Here is a 20,688-nt window from a genome sequence, read left to right as displayed (position 1 = left end):
ATTCTCAGACAAATCACATTAATTATCGTTATCATTGGATACGAAATGCTTTGGAGGATGGTGAGTTGTAGCTAGAGAAAATTCATACAGATGACAACTGGTCCGACATAATGACCAAGACAGTTTCACTCAAGAAGCTAACAAATTGTTGTAGAGGTGCAAGACTGGTGATACCCATCAATTAATTCAGGAAGGGAGAGATTTATTGGGAATCCTTCCTAATTGATGTAGAAGCAAGACCAATGAATCTTGGTAGATGAACCATTGAGTATATTCAATGATGGCTATTCCAAAGTCTTGAAATTATTCCTTGACTCTTGAGAATTATGAAGTTTAACTTAGAAAGTTGAAGTAGCACTTTTCGAAGTGTATTGAAAAGTATGACAACAATTAATCATCAACAATATTTTTATGATGGAGCCTTCCTCCCCTTCATTATATATAGGGGACTTGTGAGGAAGAGATACAACAAGCAAGTGAGAAAGAATAACATAGAGAGAAAGTGTGAGAGTTTATATTCACATAGTATAAGATTTATATTCCTAGTGAGATACTAGAGAGAATTTGTATTTCCATCTTTTTTGGGTTAGATTAAGTGTTATCCTCTTTGTAAGAGAGAGTCAAATATTATAATAATACTTTCTATAGTGGATATATTTTTTAGACTATGTCCCGTGGTTGTTTTCTTCTCACATTGAGAAAGTTTTTCCACATTAAAAATTCTTGTGTTATTCTTCCAGACTTCTCTATTTTTTATACACTTACTGCTTCTGCAAGTGCCCATTTTGCATCACACAGATGATGGAAATTGGTTCTGAATTTCTCAACAAATATTTGTAATTTACAGTTGAATTTATTCAATTTGTGTAATGTTCAACTTTTCTAAATACGCTTTCAAAATAAGAAGATAATGAGGATAAAATAAGAAGATAATTTATATGATTTTTTTTTTGTAGAAATAAGAAGATAATGGTGGCAAAATAGGAAATCACAAATTACACCATGATGGGTGATTATTTTGTGTTTTTCATTTATTAAGTAGTATAGATAATATATTAAGGTATATCACATGTCATTTATTCTCGGATGTTTTTGCCATATATCTTCATATGCAAATAACATAAAAAAATATTTTTATGTATATCATTTTATATGTCAAATAATGTATTTATAAGAATAAGTAATATTGAAAAGACTTTGACTCAAAAAAGATGGAAATGCATTATATATATTAGGTTTAGGCTTAACTTTGGCTCAAAAGTGAGACAAATTGACTTTTATGATTGAATAAGCCATCAGATCTAAAGCTGAGTTTGTGTTTAAAATTAGTTAATCAACATTTATGGTTGAGTAAGTGATAGACCTTACTTGATGCAACTTGATATCTCATCACCCCTAATAAACACAAATAATTAAACACTTTCACTTCATATGTTTTGATATTTTGGTTTATCATATTATTACAAATCTTTAATATTTTAGAAATCTAAAATTAAATTAGGTATTTTTTTCTAACTATGTACACTTATTTATTTATTCATATTTCTAGTAAAATAGTTATTATTTTTATTACATAATTCTTATTTTATCGCCATGTTAACCCAATGTTATTTTTCTTTCTTCACGATAAAAATAAAAAAATGTGATAAAAAATAATTAATATTAACATCAACATTTAAATAAGAGTAATTGTTTTCCAAATTTCTTATAAACTCTTTAAATAAACCACATTTAGTTTTATTTATTTTAACCCCTTCACCATTATTCTCGCCATTTAAATAAAGCGTTAGAGGTGTTTAGATTTCGGTAGAATAAGAATCTTTACAAAACAAGATCCAATTTTTCCCATAACCCTAAATCCCCAAATTCGAATCCCCAAAATCAATCGATCGTTCTCTTCGATTAACCAATCAAGATGGTTCTTCAGCAATTAGGTGGGAGCATCTCACGTGCTCTTCAGCAAATGAGCAATGCCACAATCATCGATGAAAAAGTTCTCAATGAATGCCTCAACGAAATCACGCGTGCTCTTCTTCAATCCGATGTTCAATTCAAGCTTGTTCGTGACATGCAGACTAATATCAAGAAGATTGTTAATCTCGATGATCTCGCTGCTGGTCATAACAAACGCAGAATCATACAACAAGTATATATATATACCCTTTTATTTTATTTTTGCCCCAATTTGAATTTTTTGTTAAAATTTGTAGCAAAGTTTTAAGCTTTTGATTATAATAATATTGGGTTATTCAATTCAATAGGATAGCTATATGTATTAGAAACCATTTTGAAGTATTTGTGTTACAGAAGAAATAGTACTATAGACCCCATTTTTATATTGGATCCTAGAAATCAAGTGAGTGATGTTGTAGTATGCATAATAGAGGCTTATTGGGTACAATTCAATAATTGAAATACATAATATTTGTATAGTTGATGCTGGTATAATGACCATTTTGAAGTATTGATGTCTCATTATTAATAGTATCGTAGAATCCCGATTTTTTTTATTTGGGTCTTAAACCAAGTTAGTGATGTCGTAGTCTTCACTAGAGATAGAGGTTTAAGGGGAACAATTTAATAACTGAAAGGTGTGTAGACGAAAAATATCCGAAATTATGAAAATATTTGATACTATGCCTATCGCTACTGGTATCATGAATCACGACCATTTTGAAGTATTGGTGTGTAATGTAAGAAATAGTACTATAGTTTGCAATATAGTTAGAGGCATATGGTAAACAGTTCAAATTGTTCTTTTGTATTGATCCAATGCTATGATAGGAAGGAAGGAAGACAGTTTCCCATTTTACCTCTCCTTTGCTCATGGATGCCAAAACCTGCTTGACTCAATCAAATTCAGCCTCAAATTTTGAATAAGTGCGAGTCTCTGACTAATTGCTTCAATCTCTATTTGATTTTTAATGTAATAGGAGTGATTACATGTTTACACACTTATGTCTCTTAATCCCATCTTGTTGCACCATTTCTATGTTACATGTGTTACTTAAGTTAGATTTTCGTGGTTCAATTGCGAAGTTGGGCCAATGCCATATGCTTGTATTTGTGGTGACTTATTATGTTCCATGCAATCATTTATGGACTTCTTTTATTATAGGCTGTCTTTAATGAACTCTGCAAAATCCTGGATCCTGGGAAGCCCTCTTTCACTCCCAAAAAAGGAAAACCAAGTGTTGTCATGTTTGTTGGTTTGCAAGGTTTGTTACCTATTAAATAAGTTTACCTTCAACATTTTTTATATTATGCTTTTATCTCCAATGTACTCAAATGGTGTTGGGATACCAACAAGGTGTTGGTCTAGTGGTGTAAGGCCCCACTAGATCCCCAGGATGACCAAAATGTCAAGGGTTCGATTCCTGGGAGCAATACTTGTTGGAAGGGGCAGTCACGCACCCCGAAAGGGATTAGTTCCTTACCCAAAAGGTGAGGGGATACCATTGGCAGTACACAAAAAAATGGTGTTGGGATGTAAATTAGTCATTCCAGAGCACACAACCCAAAGATTTATATATAACCTAAGTAATGTGTTGCTTTACTTATCTTTTTTTGTTTACCCAATATTTTCTTCTCAAAGGCTAAGGCTTCTACACCTATTGTTGGATGCTTAAATGTTTTATTAAATTAATTCAGGATCTGGAAAAACCACAACTTGTACAAAATATGCATTTCATCATCAAAAGAAAGGCTGGAAGCCAGCTCTAGTATGTGCAGATACATTCAGGGCTGGTGCATTTGATCAGTTGAAGCAAAATGCCACTAAAGCTAAGATCCCTTTCTATGGAAGGTACGTATTGCAGTTTGTTATAGGTTAATATTTTATCCGAACTTAGAATTCGGTACTGGTACTATTGCTTATTCATTGCTTATAATCTAATGCTTTAGTAATTGTTGATTGCCATCCCCCATTTATTTGCAGCTATATGGAGTCAGATCCTGTAAAAATTGCTGAGGAAGGTGTTGAGAGGTTCAAGAAAGAAAATTGTGATCTTATAATTGTTGATACCAGTGGGCGGCACAAACAGGAAGCTGCTCTTTTTGAAGAAATGCGCCAAGTTTCTGAAGCAACGGTATTCCCTGTGGATGCTGTTTAAAATAATGTTTGTTTCCGAAAGCCAATAATTTCTAATATATTTTCTTTGCATTGTTCAGAAACCAGATCTTGTTATATTTGTTATGGATAGCAGTATTGGTCAGGCTGCTTTCGATCAGGCTCAAGCATTTAAACAGAGTGTTGCAGTTGGAGCTGTAATTATCACCAAAATGGATGGTCATGCAAAGGGTGGTGGCGCTCTTAGTGCGTAAGTGTTACCAGGATAATGATATTGTAGCTATATGATTGAATGTCAACATATATAAATATGATGTGTTTATGCGTGTCTTTATGTGCTTTGGTTTGAATATTAGTCCTTTTAATTTTCTATGTTCAGCGTTGCTGCAACAAAGAGTCCTGTCATATTCATCGGAACTGGAGAACATATGGACGAATTTGAAGTTTTTGACGTTAAACCATTTGTCAGTCGTCTATTAGGTGTGTGATTTTCGGTTTTTGTCTTGACACATGACTTTTAGGTTATGGCCCAATTATTTCAAGTATATGCACGGATTTCCCAGTTCCCTTAAATAATACTAATGTATTTAGTCATGTCAAATTACTTTTGAACTAGGCATGGGTGACTTGTCTGGGTTCATGGACAAAATTCAAGAAGTTGTTCCGATGGATCAACAGCCTGAACTGCTTCAAAAGCTTTCGGAAGGAAACTTCACCTTAAGGATTATGTATGAGCAGTTTCAAAACATACTTAAAATGGGTCCTATTGGCCAGGTACCTCCTTATTATGTTTGTTTGAATTTATTATATTTTTACATAAAAACTCACATCTGATGCACTCAATAGATACTAATCACGGCTCGGTTCATGTACGATGAGGGGCCGCTCTTATTTGTTTGTGGACTAATTTATTGGTTGATTTATGTAGGTCTTTTCTATGCTTCCAGGATTTAGTTCTGAATTAATGCCAAAAGGCCGTGAGAAGGAAAGCCAAGCAAAAATTAAGCGCTACATGACAATGATGGACTCAATGACAAACGAAGGCAAGCATCGGAAAATTATTTTTCCCGCTTTTTTTCACAGATTATATACACTAAATTCATTGTTCTGATTGAAGTGGCACACCTATACTTTCTATTATGTTCCAGAGTTGGATAGTTCAAACCCAAAGCTCATGAATGAGTCACGTATGATGCGAATCGCTCGAGGCTCCGGTCGTCAAATCAGGGACGTAATGGAGATGATGGAAGAGTACAAACGTCTTGCAAAGATATGGAGCAAGATGAAAGGACTTAAAATACCAAAGAAGGGAGATATGAGTGCCTTATCTAGAAACATGAATGCTCAACACATGAGCAAAGTCCTACCTCCACAAATGCTAAAGCAAATTGGAGGCATGGGTGGGTTACAAACCTTAATGAAGCAAATGGGTTCTACTAAAGACATGATGGGAATGTTTGGTGGTGGTGATAAATAGATTCACAACAACAATTACAAATGCTCTTATGTTCATAGGAGTTAAGCTTCATCATTGCCCAATTTATGGTATCAACAATTCTGAAGAATTTCTCAATGGGGGGTTAGTTAATAGAGTCTTTTTTTCCTTTCTCTGTATATTTATTTTCAGATAGCAGTGAGACCAATTCTGTTAATCAGAGTTTTTCTTGATCAGTGTAACATTAAAGGCAAATTCTAATTGCTTTTGAAATCTTATTCTTACTTGGTTATATGTTATGGTACTTATGATGCATATTATTAGTTAAATATCTCCCATGTTTTAATATTATCTATTTCATTGTATTTAATTAAGGTCATGTTGGGAACAATATTGTAGCTTGATGATAGTGCTTTGGGGAATTGGGGTGGATTCTTGAGGGGATTTGGAAAGTGTGACTTCACCAAAATATTGGTATGGAATATGGATATAGTTTTGGAAATAAAAAACTTTTTGTATTAAATAAATAAATTATATTATTATTCATTTGATAGTCCTCAATTCTTTGTTTATTATATGTCAATGAGAGTTAATGAAACTTTCATTTAGTATATGTTAATTAGGGATGAGCATGAGCTCACCTAGTTTGACCCGGTTATAGGCCCAAATAAGATTGGGTTTCATTTGATTATATGTCAATAATGACAATTTTTTAGTAGATGTACATAATCTTGCTTTTATTATTACATAATAAAAGATAATCCACAATGGATATGGAGTACAAATATTTTTATCATCTATAAAATATAATCCACAATGGATATTCAATTTTGTTGTACATAAATCATAAGACAAAAATGTGTCATATTAATTATGGGTATTATTATTTCGGGATAAAATTTATATACCTACAGCGCCTGTTTGTACCTTATTTACTATATATATTTATATATATATATATATATAGTAATCAATGATGACTAATACATTAATAATGAAGATTTGTTTAAGGTGCAAAAACTCTTACATTATTATTACATATATTTTTTATTTTATCATTTTTGGAAGAGATTAAATATTTTTATTTAAAAGTCAATAATTAACAAGTTAATCATATATAACAACGTAAAAAGATAAAAAGATATATACTATCAATATAAAAGTTGTATACATTGTTAGTTCATAATCTATCATTTCAATCATACAAAAGTAATATAGTTAAATAATAAATGATATATTAACTATGTATAAATCTTTACTCTATCACTACAGAGACATTTATGTAAAAAATCTCCTACCCATACAATCCAATATAATTTTCTGAAAATTATAATCACATGTTTGATGATTAACCCTTTTAATAATAAAAATAATGATATATCAAATTTAACCTATATATCATAATTATTTACAAATAACAATAGTTTTTATTATAGTATTGAAAGATTTATATGGGATGATTCCTTATTAAAAAAAAAGAGAGTACAATATCCATACATTACTAGTATAAAGATTTATATACGTACATTATTTATTATATTTTTTTTGAATAATTAATAATAATTAAATATATATGATAAATATGAGAATATATAAAATTCATACTATATGAATGCATATATTTTTTTTTCTCTAAAAAAAATGTGTTTACTTCACGTAATGTGAAACAATAAATATGAAAGGTTATATGCATTGATAAATGAGCTACCAAAATTAAAATCCTGAATATGATAAGCGGTGGGTAAGAAAATCACTGAATGTGATTTTGGTTGTAACAAACAACAGGAGAGGAATCAACGGGTGTTGGTTCAAGTGATACATGTTTGATTCCCTTTAAGTAAAATCTCTGAATCAAGTTTTGTGGATGAAAAGAATGTCAACTGGAAGAGTTAGCCCTACATACTTGTGGATGTTCCCGATTTGGACAGAATTGCTTTCAGTGCGACGATATATGTGAGAAACAAAAAAACAACAACTAGAGAGGTGGTCAATTTTTAGAATACTAAATCAATTTGTTTTTAATGATTCTAGCAATATTAATCATATTCCTAAATTCACATAAAACTACCTAAAATATTCTTATAAAAAGATTAAAAAATATAGTTTTCCCTATTTTTCATTATTCATTTTTGTTTTAAAATATTATTATTTCTAATTAAAGTATAAATGTAAAAATTTATATATATAAAAAAAAGTAGCCTGTAAGACAAAAGTAATTTTGATAAAATATTAGTTTTTGTAAGTTATCATCTAATCATTATATATATTATTATATGCTTGTCTTTCATCTATTGGATATAGTCCATGAAAGTTTATATAGAAAATTACACTTATATTCTTTGAGGTTTAATAAAATTATATAAATCATTTTTTTCTTATATATATAAGTCACTCCCTATTTATATTCATGCATTATATTAACTACTATTGATATTTAAAACAAAAGATGATGAAATTAATTAAATTAAGTAAATATAGTATATTGTGTAATATATTGCTTACATCACTTTTATACTATATTGTAATGAACAAAAAATAAGGAAGAAGTATCGACTTATGTACTATTTGGACTTGTCTCATAGTATATTATATTTTGTTTAACATAATTATCCTTGTCACCATTTTTTTGTTTAAAATATTGCAGTTGTCTTTCCTACCATAATAATCAATGTAATATATGTATATAAAATATGAGGTTGTTGTAAATATAGAAAAGAGAGATAACTTTGATAATTTCACTAAAATTTAAGGATAATTAATGGTATAGTGGAAAAAACTTATGAATAAAAACTGAAGAGTGTGACAAAACATTAAAAAAATAGGCAGGGGTTGTTAAACCATTCATTAAATATAGTCAGTCAAAGTCTATATATTCTACTGAAAAATTAGCCATCGATTTGATACAACTTCTAAATTGCAATTTCTGCTTATTTATTTTAACAAAATAAACTTAGTTCATGGTAATAAAAACGTAAACTCAACTTTTATTTATAACATAATAAATAAAAATTAATATATTTATGAATATTTTTTTTAAAAGTTATTCACTAACCATTTTACCCATGAATTTTAAAGAATGTATTTTTTATGTAATTTGGTTAACTTATTATTCTTTCTTACTGTATAATTATCAGTTCCCTGATAAATAGTTAATTTAATTTTTTTGTTCCTATTTTTTCTCAACAAAATGTGGAATATGACAAATAACTATCATAGCATAATAAAACTAAACTATACAATAAAACTACACGTTACAAATAATAGGAAAATGAGTTGACATACACAATAATGTCTATCAACACACTAGTCATAAATAAAACTTATATAAATATAAACTAAAATTTTAAGTATATAATATATCAAATTTATTATTATTATTATTAATTGGAAATATAAAAATAAAATAGGTATAACAAAATTACACTGATTAACAATTAAGAAATAGTCTATATATTCATGTTGTAAAAATTTTATATATTGTCAATATACATTATATCATTTATGTGTTACTTAATGATTTTAAATAAAAAAGTATAATGTTTATATCTATACTTTATATAAAACTAAAACATGTTGTAATTATTACCATAGTGCACTTTCTACATTCTATTATGAGCTTAACATTTATTAATTTCTACAAAAAAAAAATCATATAACCATAGGTAATCACCACCAAAATATTAATAACAACTTAAAATTATATTCTCACCTTAAATTAGACATTCTAATAAAAACAAAAATTACAATTTAAACTATATTCAATAAAAAATTATAATATAAAATACACCAAATACAAAAAAAGATATTCTAATTATACAAAATAAAATATACAAAATTGAATATTTAATTGACAAGCATGAAATAAAGAGGTGAGTTGACAAGCACAAAGTGCATGTTGAGTAAACTATAGAGCAAAGATATAGTATAACTATCACTATGATGTAATTTCTAGTTTTATACTCTCCTATTTCACCTTGAACATTTTCTAATGTCCAAAAAAGAATATAATTATAGCTAACTACCACTAAAATATTAATTACAAGTTGAAACTACCAATCTCTCCTTAAATTGGATATTATAATAAAAAATAAAATATATCCAATAATAAATAATAATATAAAATAAACTAAATATAAAAAACGTTATAATTATACAAAATAAAATATATATAAAAATTGAATATTTAGTTCTATAAAACAAAATTGCGGGTCATTAGACACGAAATGTCTATTAACACACTACTAGATAATAAATGATATACTAATTTTAATCTACCGAAACATTAATCTATACTATTAATAAAACCAAAACAAGTAATAACCATCATACATGGTATAATTTTTAAATTCCATTTTTATCATTTTTAACCTCTTTCCTTAATAAATGGAAACTTCCACATTTTGCTTTCATTTTTCATTAATACATTATTACTCATCCACATATTCCCTTTTTTTTTCTCAACTCAAAACTAAAACAATAGCACATGAAAAAATATCAACAACACAATAATGATTATTAGATGCCCGATAAATTTATAAAAGTTTTGTGTATATCATATCAATTATTACATTTTATATTCTTAAAGTTACATTTTTTATAGAATTTATATGTTTCATTTTTTATGCTTATAAATTTATATAAAAAATTAAAAATTTGAGTCGACCGCGCGGATACACGCTAGTAAATAATAAATGATATACTTACGTTAACACAATTAAATTTATAAGTATTGAGAATTGAAATAGATAAAAGAAAGATAAAAAAAAGAAAAGTAAACCCTATTTAGATTTATATATAATAGAGATAGTATAAGTAGTTTTTTGTTGAAGAAATTTTGAACGTGTTTCACTTTCAGTTCCACTTTCACCTTCAGCCGCTTAACCCATTCTTTCGCCATTCAAGGTTCTCTTCTCTATTTTCTTCTTCTTATGATTTTAATCTTATTATTATTTTCACATCGCATTCATTTTTTTATATTCTTTTTATGATTTTCTGATTCTCTATATTCATACAACCTATGTTATTGTCTTGTTATATTCTTGTATTCTCCCTTTGTTGTGTTTATTAACTTAAATATTTGCTTATGTGTCTTTTTACGATGATACTGTTCAAAAATAAAAAGAAATTTAAAAGAATATCAAGACAATGTATTTTTTAAATTAAATACAGTCTCGGCGTAATGGTAAGGTTTCTCGTCTTGTAACGCTGTAAATATTAAGTCTCGTGATTTATCCTCCTAAAACCCTGCTATCTGAGAGCCTCGTGCATTAGGTCGACTTTTTTTACTTTTTAAATTGAGCGTTTTTTTCTCTGCATATGATGCCAATATATGTTTAGGTTTGAATTTTTGTTTGAACTAGGGGTTTTAAACGAGATGATTATTTTTAATTTTACATGATTCTCTAAAATTTGGCAGTATGTTAATGAGTTGAGTTTTACTTATATGTTGTTAATCTTGAGTGAGACACCTCTCTAGTACCGGAAAGAGAAGTTCTTTTTTCGGTTTTAAGGGTAAAACTGTAATCTCAATGTAACTAATAAGGCTACAAGTGTCATTTCATTTTGTGTTTTCTTTGTTTTTTCACGCAACTTTCCTCTCCATTAATAAAGTCTCACTCTGTTGATTGTATTGAGCAACTGAAATGAGATATGATAGACTGATGTGAGGGAGGGAGTATTGAGGTATCTTGTATTTCGAGGTGGAGTGGTGTACTGTATGCAATTGTGAGTATCGCCGAGTGTCGATTTTAGTTGTACAGCTGAGCTAATAGAGTTGTATATTTTATCAGAGTCAATCCTTTGTAGTTGAAGTTCAATGATTTTTTAAATTCTTACTCTTGCTTGATCAATTTGTTATTGTTGTTAATATATGTGTTCATTCATCCACTTATTGACGCCCTTTTTAATGTTTTCTAGGATAATCCTTTGCCTGCTCTCATGGAGTTCGATACTCATGTTACCACTGTTACTAACAATGACAAACCCGAGTCGGGAGCATTTCCGAATAAGCGTCAGAGAAAAAAGTCTATGGTGTGGGAATACTTCACAGTGCAAAGTGTTGGAGCTGGTATTACCAGGGCTTATTGCAAACAGTGCAAGAAATCATTTGCTTATATCAGTGGTTCAAAACTATCTGGTACTAGCCATCTGAAAAGACACATTACCTTGGGAATCTGTCAAGTACTTCGTCAGAAAAATGAACAAAGCTTATATTGTAATACTGATGCTTCTCGAGATAGTGCTAATCGACCAAAGAAACGGACGAGAGCAGCATCTGGGTATGCTGGTAATGGTAGCCTTTTTGATCAGGAGCGTTGCAACCATGACATTGCTAAAATGATAATTTTACACGATTATCCACTACATATGGTGGAGCAGCAGGGTTTCATTAATTTTGTTCGGACTCTTCAACCTCAGTTCAATCCTTTATGTTTAAATTCTGTTGAAGCAAATTGTGTTTCTATATTCCATAGAAAGAAGCTAAACATGTTGAATCTTATCAAGGGTATTCTTGCACAAGTCAACCTCTCATTGGACTTATGGACTTCAAACCAGGCAACACGCTATGTTTTTGTTCGAGGACACTTCATTGATGGTGACTGGAACATGCATCATCCCATCCTCAAGGTTATTACAGTACCGTTTTCTGATTGTGATGATTCCTTAAAGCAAGGTGTAGTGACCTGCTTATCTGATTGGCATTTGGATGGTCGATTGTTCACCGTTGCATTTGATAAATCCTTCTCAAGTGAGACTATGATTGGAAATCTGAGAGGTCTTCTTTCTTTCAAGAGCCCTTTGATCCTCAATGGTCAGTTATTAAACCAGAATTGTTATGCTCGTGTTCTTAGTCGCCTTGCAGTAGACACATTATGTTCATTAAGAGAAACTATTGGCAAAGTGCGTGAGAGTGTGAAGTTTGTAAATTCTTCAGATTCTCATAAAAATAAGTTTTTTGAGCTGAAGCAACAATTGCAAGTCCCTAGCATGGTGGACCTTTTGATCGATGATGAGAGTAAATGGAACACAACTTATCATATGCTTGCTGCTGCCTGTGAGTTAAAAGAAGTCTTTACATGCTTTGATGCTTTTGATCCTGATTACAAAACGATTATAACAATGAGTGATTGGAAGAAGGTTCAAACTCTCTGCACATATTTGAAGATTTTGTATGATGCAGCTAACATTTTAACTGGCAAACTATATCCAACTGCAAACGTATTTTTTTGCGAAGTGTCAAAACTTCAAGAGGAGATGGCTCATGCTGCGTTTAGTGATGATCCTTTCCTTAGTAGTTTGATTATGCCGTTATACGAGAAGTTTGATCAGTATTGGAGAGAAAGTTGTCTAATCCTAGCGATTGCTGTAGCTTTGGATCCGAGGCATAAAATGAAGCTGGTGGAATTCACCTTTGCTAAGATATTTGGTGAGAATGCTGAGTCATGGATAAGAATAGTTGAAGATAGGCTTCGTGAACTATTCATCGAATATAACACACAAATGCTTCCTTTTGCAGCAACAGATGGTGATGAAATTTTTCTAAAGACAGAGCCATATCAAGAAGAATCATGTGATAATTCTATATTTTATGGTGAAGATGTACTTTCTGATTATGAAATTTTGATTTCTGATTTAAAGTCAGAATTGGATGAGTATCTCGAAGCGCCATTACTGCCTATGGTACAGGAATTTGATATTTTGAGTTGGTGGAAATTGAATGGATTCAAGTATCCAACACTGTCTAGAATTGCGTCTGATATTTTATCTATACCGGTATCCACTCTTTTTGGAGATTCAGTATTTGACACAAAAATTAGGAAAATGGATAGCTATAAAAGTTCATTAAGCTCCTCAACTCTTGAAGCCCTTATGTGCACGAAGGATTGGTTCCAATATGAATCCTTACCTATAGATGTTTCAAATGCACTTGTTAAATTGGAATTTTAAGTATAGTTTTCTTTAGTACATTCTCAAATAGCTCTTTAGATATATAAGTTTTGATACCTAGATTCAGGTCATTGTTTTTTGTGATTAACTATCAAGTTTTTTGTTACATGGTTATTATTCTATTATAAGAGTGATTATATTCTAACTTCATTTTTGGCCAAAACAACTTTTTTGTACTGGGGTTATTTATACTCAGATTTTTATTCCTTTGGGTTTGGCATTGTTATGTTTATTCTTTAACAATCTCAAGCTCAAAATAACAGGCTGTTTCTGAATTTGATAATAGCAAAAGCAAACTGTGTATTTTGTTTTTCTTAGATGAATTTTTTTGTTATTCAATAATAGTGTAACATGGAGGTATCAAGTAGTAACAAAAATTCTTATGAGTACACTACTCTCACGAAGTAACACCAAATGTTAGGACTAGAACACATGAGAAAAGTCAGACCCAAAAGATTAGTTTATTAGGTGAGAGAGCATTATGACTTAATATTACATTGAGTTTACTGTGCTAACTAATGTATACGAAAATTATAGTAGGCGACATGTCTCCCATTCTTTGTTTCCCAAATCCACTGTATTTTCCACCTGCAAGCTTGACACTTTCACTCTCACTTTAATTGTTCCTAAGAGAACGATTTCTAACACTTCACCGGTGATCTTGACGCGCTCCTCCTCCAAATCTCACAATCATCATCATCCCTTGATTCTCTCTATATCTGCAACTGCAGAACAATTCCTGCTAATGGGTTTCGACCTTTAAGTCAAAAGATGAAAACTTTGAAGTCTCTTGGTTGCGGCAACATTACTCTCACAATTGGTGATCTTCTTCTCATATCTTAATCTTTTGAAGAACTGGACATCAGTTGTTACAAATATGGAATTAACAATGCAACTAGTCCTGTTTCTGATATTGACATAAAGGCGTTATCCTTGGCGCTTACCAAACTTCACAAGGTTAAGCTTTCTGGTAATCACTTAATTAACAACTCATTGTATTTCCATCTTTGCAAAAAGGGTGAGCTCCTGGAAAATGTTGCACTAACTCGTTGCGAAATCATAAGCCAAGATGGTATTGCTTCTGCAATTAAGGAGAGACCCAACTTAACTTCTATATCTGTTATAAATCGTAAAAGTCAGATCTGTTAGAATCTAATTGATTCCTTTCTAAGTTTGAAAAACTTGACTGTATTGATCTGTCATTTTCGAGTATATCGGATGAGCTGCTCTATTCTGTTGCAAAAGCAAGTCCACCGTTGAGGAAGCTTCTTCTCCAAGGTATCCGTGATTATAGTTATGCTGGAATCTATTGCTTGTTTTCAAAATGTCAATTTGTCCAACACATGGATCTTTATCATGGCGCTGAGTTTTTGGAAGATGAGCAGATCAGGGAGTTACCTATGCTTCTTCGTAACTTGATGCATATAAACCTCTCTGGTTGTTATAACCGGACTGCTATAAGCTTCTTTGCACTCATCATGAATTGTCCTTTGTTAAATGAGATAATAATGGAGGAAACATACCTTGGTGAAATTGAGGTATTAGATTCTTTCGCAGATCCTTGGGTGGATACAGATATTATTGTGAACTTTCAAGTGAAGTCTCTCCATTTGTCTAGCAATACAAGGTTGAGGGATGAAAACATTGAAATGTTTGCCTAGATTTGTCCTAATCTGCAGCTTCTGAACTTAAGTTCTTGTAAGTGCATCGGGCGCTGTTGAAGTTTTAAAGAGATGTTGTAAGATCAGGTATTTGAGTTTAATCTACCATTCAAAAGTGGAGCTGTTTGGGATGATAAACTTTCAATTTCCCAATTTGGAGGTGCTGAGATTATCATATTCCGGAGTTGATGATGGATCATGGACTAGTAGCTTTGGAAATGGCAAATTGTTCTGATATCACAGCAGAGGGAGTGAAACAAGTGGTGAAAGGCTGCAAACTACTGAGAGATATAAATTTGACTTCATGTTATGGTGTGGATCCTAGTGTTGTTGCTTGGATGGTATCTTCAAGGCCGTCGTTGACAAGAATATTTGCGCCGCCGCATTTTCGTCTTAGTGAGAGCCAGAAGGAACTCTTCTTGGGTCATGGATGCCTTGTGGAAGTATGTCATATATGAGGTTCAGGAAATGATAATCTGAAATGTTACATGTTTTGCATCCTTTTACTTAATGAAATTAGATAGTATATTAATATCAATTTATGTTGTTTTATTTGCTTCTGCTGTTTTTGAATGTTATAATAATTGCATTGGTAATTATGCATGGTAAAGTTTGTGAGTTGTGACCCTTTAATGGATTTGTAAATAATGTATACATTGTATGCAGGTGATGTTATATACAATTATGAATTAACATGCTTTTCTTTGCTTCACCTTGAATTATATTACTTTCATTTTTCTATGTTTTTGGAATTAGTTTCAGTATACATTCAGTGCAGTATTATATCACCATCATGAGGTGGTTTGAAGATGATAAAGGGCTTAAGGAACGGAGAGCAGAATGTTGTGAGTTTAAATACAAAAAAGAAGTTATAAGGTGGTTTGATGTTGTGAAAGAAGTTGAGGGTTCGAGTCTTACCCATAACAAAAATATTAACGTTGTAACAATTGCTGATATAAAAAAATTACAGTTGGGATGATGAATTGAAGAAACATCTTAAGTAGTGATGGAGAAATGGAGACTAGACTTTTGTTCACATTCTCTTTGTAGATATGAGGTTCCACTTCTTTTTTGTCTAAGGGATAGGTTTACATGGTGCCTTACTGTGGGAAAAATTACTCTAAGTTGTACATTTAATGCCATATTTGGCTAGAAGTGGAAATCACTTTTTTTAAATGACTTTTACATTCTTTTGTAAACTCACATGGTTCTGCAGATCAGCTTCTTAAAAAAATCACTTTTTGAAAGAAAAAATTACTATTTTTAGAATATCTGGAAGTCATTTTTTTTTCTAATTCTAAACAATCTGACACTTATTTATGCATAATAATTGACTTTGATGGGAGGAATGCAACCCAACATTTTAACAGAAAATTAGGCACAAGAGCTAATGCTCTTACTTCATCTCTACTTTTAATTCCGAAAAACGACATTCTTTCAAAGCAGCGGATTCTCTCCTATTACTATAATAACAACCGAGTCTTAATCCTACTAAGTAACAAACAAATGTCTAGTTTTGTATATCCGAGTAATTAATTAAGTTACGGGTAATCTTCTCAAGTTACCAAAATTTAGTCTTTGTCACCAGTAATCACCACATGAGCAAATTCCATCTTTAAAATGATGGAAACGATTTGAGTCTCTCACAACAATGTCCCTCTCAGTAATTCTGGATATGTACTTAGTTGCGCTGTGACAATCACCACAAACACGTAGGTTCTTAAATATTCTAATGGAACTTCTATGTGGGGTGCTGATAATTCCAAATGCAATTGCCAATCTCTCACTGTGACTTGTCAAAATTTGTTCTTTCTCATCCTCTTCCACATCTTGCAAGACAAAACTATAATCTGGAACATAACCGAGGCTCTTCATTTTCGCAGTCAAAACACTTAATTCATCGTATATCTCTATACATTTTGGATGGGTTTGGTTCCCGGTATAAAAGACTTCAACTATACTGCCAACTACTACAGAGCTCCATCCCGGAGTTTTGGACAATCCTCGGTCTCTGGCTAATGATCTTACTTTAGTAACTCCTTCCCATTTTCCAACATTAGCATACATATTTGACAACAACACATAATAGCCAACATTGTCTGAATCGGCTTCTAACAAGCGATGTGAAGCTAATGTACCCATCTCGACATTTCCATGTATTCTACAAGCACCAAGAAGAGCACCCCAAATCGATGCATCAGGCTGTAAAGGCATGCTGCTCACTAAATTATACGCCTTTTCCAAATAACCAGCTCTACCAAGCAAATCTACCATGCAGCCATAATGCTTCAAACTAGGCTTAGCCCCGAATTCTTTCTGCATCATATCAAAGCACCATTGTCCCTCATCAACTAAACCTGAGTGGCTACAGGCCGACAACAAAGATATAAAGGTAATATGATCTGCATTTACACCTTCAGCTAGCATATCCTTGAAAAGGTGCAGAGCTTCTTTTCCATGCCCATGAATCCCGAGAGAAGATATTATGGCATTCCAAGGAACTGAAGTTTCAGGAGGAATTTCATAGAATAAGGACATTGCATCGTCTAACCTCCCACATTTTCCGTACATGTCAATCAGGCTGGTAGCTACAAAGACATCCAAGTAGAGGCTGTTCTTGATTAGCCTCCCATGAATTTTCGTTCCTTTTTGCAAAGCTCCAAGGTGGGAATATGCTGGGAGAATACTCACCCAAGTCCCTTGGTTTGGGATTATGTTTTCACACTGTTCCATCTTATTAAAAGCATCAATTGCTTCACTTGCAAGACCATTCTGAGCATAACCGGTGATCAAAGTGTTCCACGAAATTATATCTCTCAAAGGAAGATGTTCAAAAACTGTACTTGCACAATCCATAGCACCCAATTTTGCATACATATTCACAAGTGCATTTCCAATCACAACATCCTTTTCAAGCCATTCATGTCTCATAACAAATCCATGAACTGACCTGCTAACCATTTGATCATTTAATTGACCCAAAATTGAGGCCAGGCTCACAACTGTCAACAAGTCGGGTCGAATTCCAATGAGTTGCATCTCTTTAAACAGCCCAAGTGCAGTAGTTGGATCATTATTCTGCTCATATGCAGCAATTATGGAATTCCAAGATACGAGATCCTTCACTTTCATGTAATCAAAAACCCTTTGTGAGTCCTGAAGCCTACCGAACTTTGAATACATATTGATCAACGCATTGGAAACAAACACATCTTCTTCCAGCCCATGCTTTATCACATACAAATGAATCAACAACCCACTGACGACATCATTTGATTGTGCACAAACCGGAAGTATGCTCGACACAGTAACCTTATCCATCTTCAACCCCTCACCTTTCATCTTATTCAACACATCCAACGCCTCAGCCGCATTCCCATTCTGACAAAACCCCGAAATCATTGCGTTCCAAGAACCCACATCCCGCACAGGCATTTCAACAAACACCTTGTAAGCAGAATCCAAACCACGGAAGCGTGAATACAAATTGATCAATGAAGCACCCACAAAGACATCATTCTCAAAACCCATCTTCAGAATACAGCAATGCATCTTCCTTCCATCAATAAGACATTGGCAAGCTTTCAAAGTAGGTGGAAAAGTGTAAAAATCAGGCCTTTGAGAAGAAAGTGAGAACAAATCAGTAACAAAATTCAAAGCTTGGGTATATCTAGCAGAGTGAACATAAGCAGCAATGATTGAATTCCAAGAGTAAATATTCTTGTTATGAAGATGTTGAAAAGTGGAATGAGATAAAGAGAGATAACCAAAAGAAGCATAGAGATTAAGAAGCTTAGTAGAAAGAACAACATTTTGAGATTTGCCTAAAACAAAGAGAAGTGCATGAAGGGATTTAGTGAGATGAATGCTTTTGCAACAATGGAACAGAGAATCCAAAATGGAAGTGGAAAATGATGAAAAAATCATTGTTTAGAAGGTTCATACAAATTTAAAAAGAGAAATAATAATCTTTCCTGGGAATTACTCATATTTTTAAGAGGGAAAAAAAACATGAACCGACATATATTGTTACTGCTTTATCCACTATCATGTTTTATCGTCGACAATTTCATACTCATACTGCATAGATGTTAGTATACTCTTACTATACCTATGTTAATTATCATGAGATTTTCACCACCTTTTACTAGTCTTTAGAAATTAAAATTTCTTGTCTTGAAATTCTCTCTCATGAATTTGTAACATTGGCATGTAAATTGTCCATTTGGAGCACTCATCTTGGACAACATTTTGCTACTAATATGGATGTTTTAGAAGATAATGGGTGGTATGATTAAATATACATGTCTTATTTTCGTAAATGAAAAAGTTGTTTCTATGATTTTAATTTTCAAGTTATCAGATAAGCAATGTTCGCATTTCGCCTTAGTCTGAATTTGAACCTTCTTGTTTTTTGAATATACTTCTTTAGAAAATATTAATGAATTGATTCAAGATATATGCTTTGCAAGTTAATTTGATTCAAGATATTAATGAATTGAAAGTTAATTTGATTACTCTTGACTTTTTTCTTCCTTAGCTTAACAACCTAAATTCACATAAAGATGTTTAGTTAATTCAAACCATATGTGATATATTAACAGATCGTTAGTCTAATAGTAAAAACTAAATTGTCTATGCTTCAATTACTGGAAGCAATATTATTGGGAGAAGCAATCATAAAGTCCCAAAATATGTTACTTTCTTACCTATAGAGTGATATTATCACAATATTTTAGCATAATGATATCTTAACTATCCTACATGCCAATATTCATTGTACTATACAAATCTATGCCTGTAGAATCAAACAATTTGGAGTACCCAAAGAAAAACCAAACAATTTAAAACTCTTAATTTACCTAACTTACATCATTTGCCCTACTGATATGGACTACCATCACAATTTTTGTTTGATTTGTTAGCATCGTAACCAAACTCTTTAAAACACGAAAAAACTCTTATATTATTAATGCATACATTATTTTCTTATTCTGTAAAATGTTTGTATAAGTGCATAAAAATAAAGAAGCCAAATGGGCTTAATGATGGCCAAAAAATTTCTTTTCGACGACCAAACTTTTAAGTGGTTACATTGTCCCCAACAACAAAAATCTTCTAAGTTTTTCTATTACATAATGGCATCAAATGAATTATAATAATACTATACTGCATGTACTTTTTAAAAAAATCACTTTATAAAATGATTTTTTTAAAATTGAAATCAGTTTATGTGAAGCATGACTGATTTGGAAGAAAGGAGGTCGTGCATTCAACATTCATTGGAAACCCATGATTGGATCTCTGATTATATTCACTAAAATGAAACCAAATAAAAAACTTTATAATAGTAGGAATGATTATTAATATAACATTGTGTTGGACTATAGATGGCAAAACAGGCAATATCCACAAGCTCGTTACTCATTTTAAAACAGGAACTGCATTGAATTTTATCCATTAAGCTAATACGAGTATACCCATGTCCGCATAAATTTTCACAGGCACAAGCCAAAACTGGCCGGTTTTGCCATCTCTATTGGACACTATATTGATATAAGTGTGAGGGGCATTGA

The 20,688-nt window shown here is 31.7% G+C and overlaps 4 protein-coding genes across 6 annotated transcripts; 3 read left to right on the top strand and 1 right to left on the bottom strand.

Moving 5' to 3' along the window:
- Positions 1,916–17,432, top strand: LOC109347766 (signal recognition particle 54 kDa protein 2). Of its 3 annotated transcripts, none has more exons than XR_002107641.1 (10): positions 1,916–2,146; positions 3,119–3,218; positions 3,652–3,805; positions 3,938–4,088; positions 4,171–4,319; positions 4,449–4,549; positions 4,686–4,843; positions 4,998–5,112; positions 5,218–5,614; positions 5,697–5,796. XR_002107641.1 is itself a non-coding variant. In XM_019587815.1 (10 exons), the coding sequence occupies exons 1-9, from the start codon at positions 1,916–1,918 to the stop codon at positions 5,544–5,546; spliced, it is 1,488 nt and encodes a 495-aa protein (XP_019443360.1). In that variant the 3' UTR covers positions 5,547–5,577; positions 17,414–17,432. The 3 variants fall into 3 exon arrangements, 2 of the variants coding, with proteins under 2 accessions (XP_019443360.1, XP_019443359.1); XM_019587815.1 differs by lacking the exon at positions 5,697–5,796 and adding an exon at positions 17,414–17,432 and having other exon boundaries at positions 5,218–5,577; XM_019587814.1 differs by having other exon boundaries at positions 5,218–5,796.
- On the top strand, positions 10,315–13,576 carry LOC109347764 (zinc finger BED domain-containing protein DAYSLEEPER-like). Its single transcript, XM_019587812.1, has 2 exons — positions 10,315–10,406; positions 11,421–13,576. The coding sequence occupies exon 2, from the start codon at positions 11,442–11,444 to the stop codon at positions 13,449–13,451; it is 2,010 nt and encodes a 669-aa protein (XP_019443357.1). The 5' UTR covers positions 10,315–10,406; positions 11,421–11,441; the 3' UTR covers positions 13,452–13,576.
- LOC109346992 lies at positions 14,197–15,112 on the top strand. Its single transcript, XM_019586731.1, has 3 exons — positions 14,197–14,200; positions 14,305–14,595; positions 14,697–15,112. Exons 1-3 carry the CDS (start codon positions 14,197–14,199, stop codon positions 15,110–15,112), a joined length of 711 nt encoding a protein of 236 aa, XP_019442276.1.
- LOC109346991 (pentatricopeptide repeat-containing protein At4g33990-like) lies at positions 16,391–19,039 on the bottom strand. The gene has a single exon (XM_019586730.1). It carries the CDS (start codon positions 19,037–19,039, stop codon positions 16,694–16,696), a length of 2,346 nt encoding a protein of 781 aa, XP_019442275.1. The 3' UTR covers positions 16,391–16,693.

The sequence above is a fragment of the Lupinus angustifolius genome, chromosome LG05, assembly GCF_001865875.1.
Source record: "Lupinus angustifolius cultivar Tanjil chromosome LG05, LupAngTanjil_v1.0, whole genome shotgun sequence".
In the NCBI taxonomy this organism is placed as follows: domain Eukaryota; kingdom Viridiplantae; phylum Streptophyta; class Magnoliopsida; order Fabales; family Fabaceae; genus Lupinus; species Lupinus angustifolius.
This window is presented reverse-complemented; position numbering and strand designations above follow the sequence as displayed.

What these genes read in the sequence shown, in the direction of transcription:
- LOC109346991 (XM_019586730.1), bottom strand. Translation starts at nt 19,039, where the DNA reads ATGATTTTTTCATCATTTTCCACTTCCATTTTGGATTCTCTGTTCCAT.
- LOC109347764 (XM_019587812.1), top strand. Translation starts at nt 11,442, where the DNA reads ATGGAGTTCGATACTCATGTTACCACTGTTACTAACAATGACAAACCC.
- LOC109347766 (XM_019587815.1), top strand. Translation starts at nt 1,916, where the DNA reads ATGGTTCTTCAGCAATTAGGTGGGAGCATCTCACGTGCTCTTCAGCAA. An exon ending in AAGATCCCTTTCTATGGAAG is followed by an intron (nt 3,806 to 3,937) that starts GTACGTATTGCA and finishes ATTTATTTGCAG; the next exon opens with CTATATGGAGTCAGATCCTG. An exon ending in GGACTCAATGACAAACGAAG is followed by an intron (nt 5,113 to 5,217) that starts GCAAGCATCGGA and finishes ATTATGTTCCAG; the next exon opens with AGTTGGATAGTTCAAACCCA.
- LOC109346992 (XM_019586731.1), top strand. An exon ending in AAATCGTAAAAGTCAGATCT is followed by an intron (nt 14,596 to 14,696) that starts GTTAGAATCTAA and finishes CTGTTGCAAAAG; the next exon opens with CAAGTCCACCGTTGAGGAAG.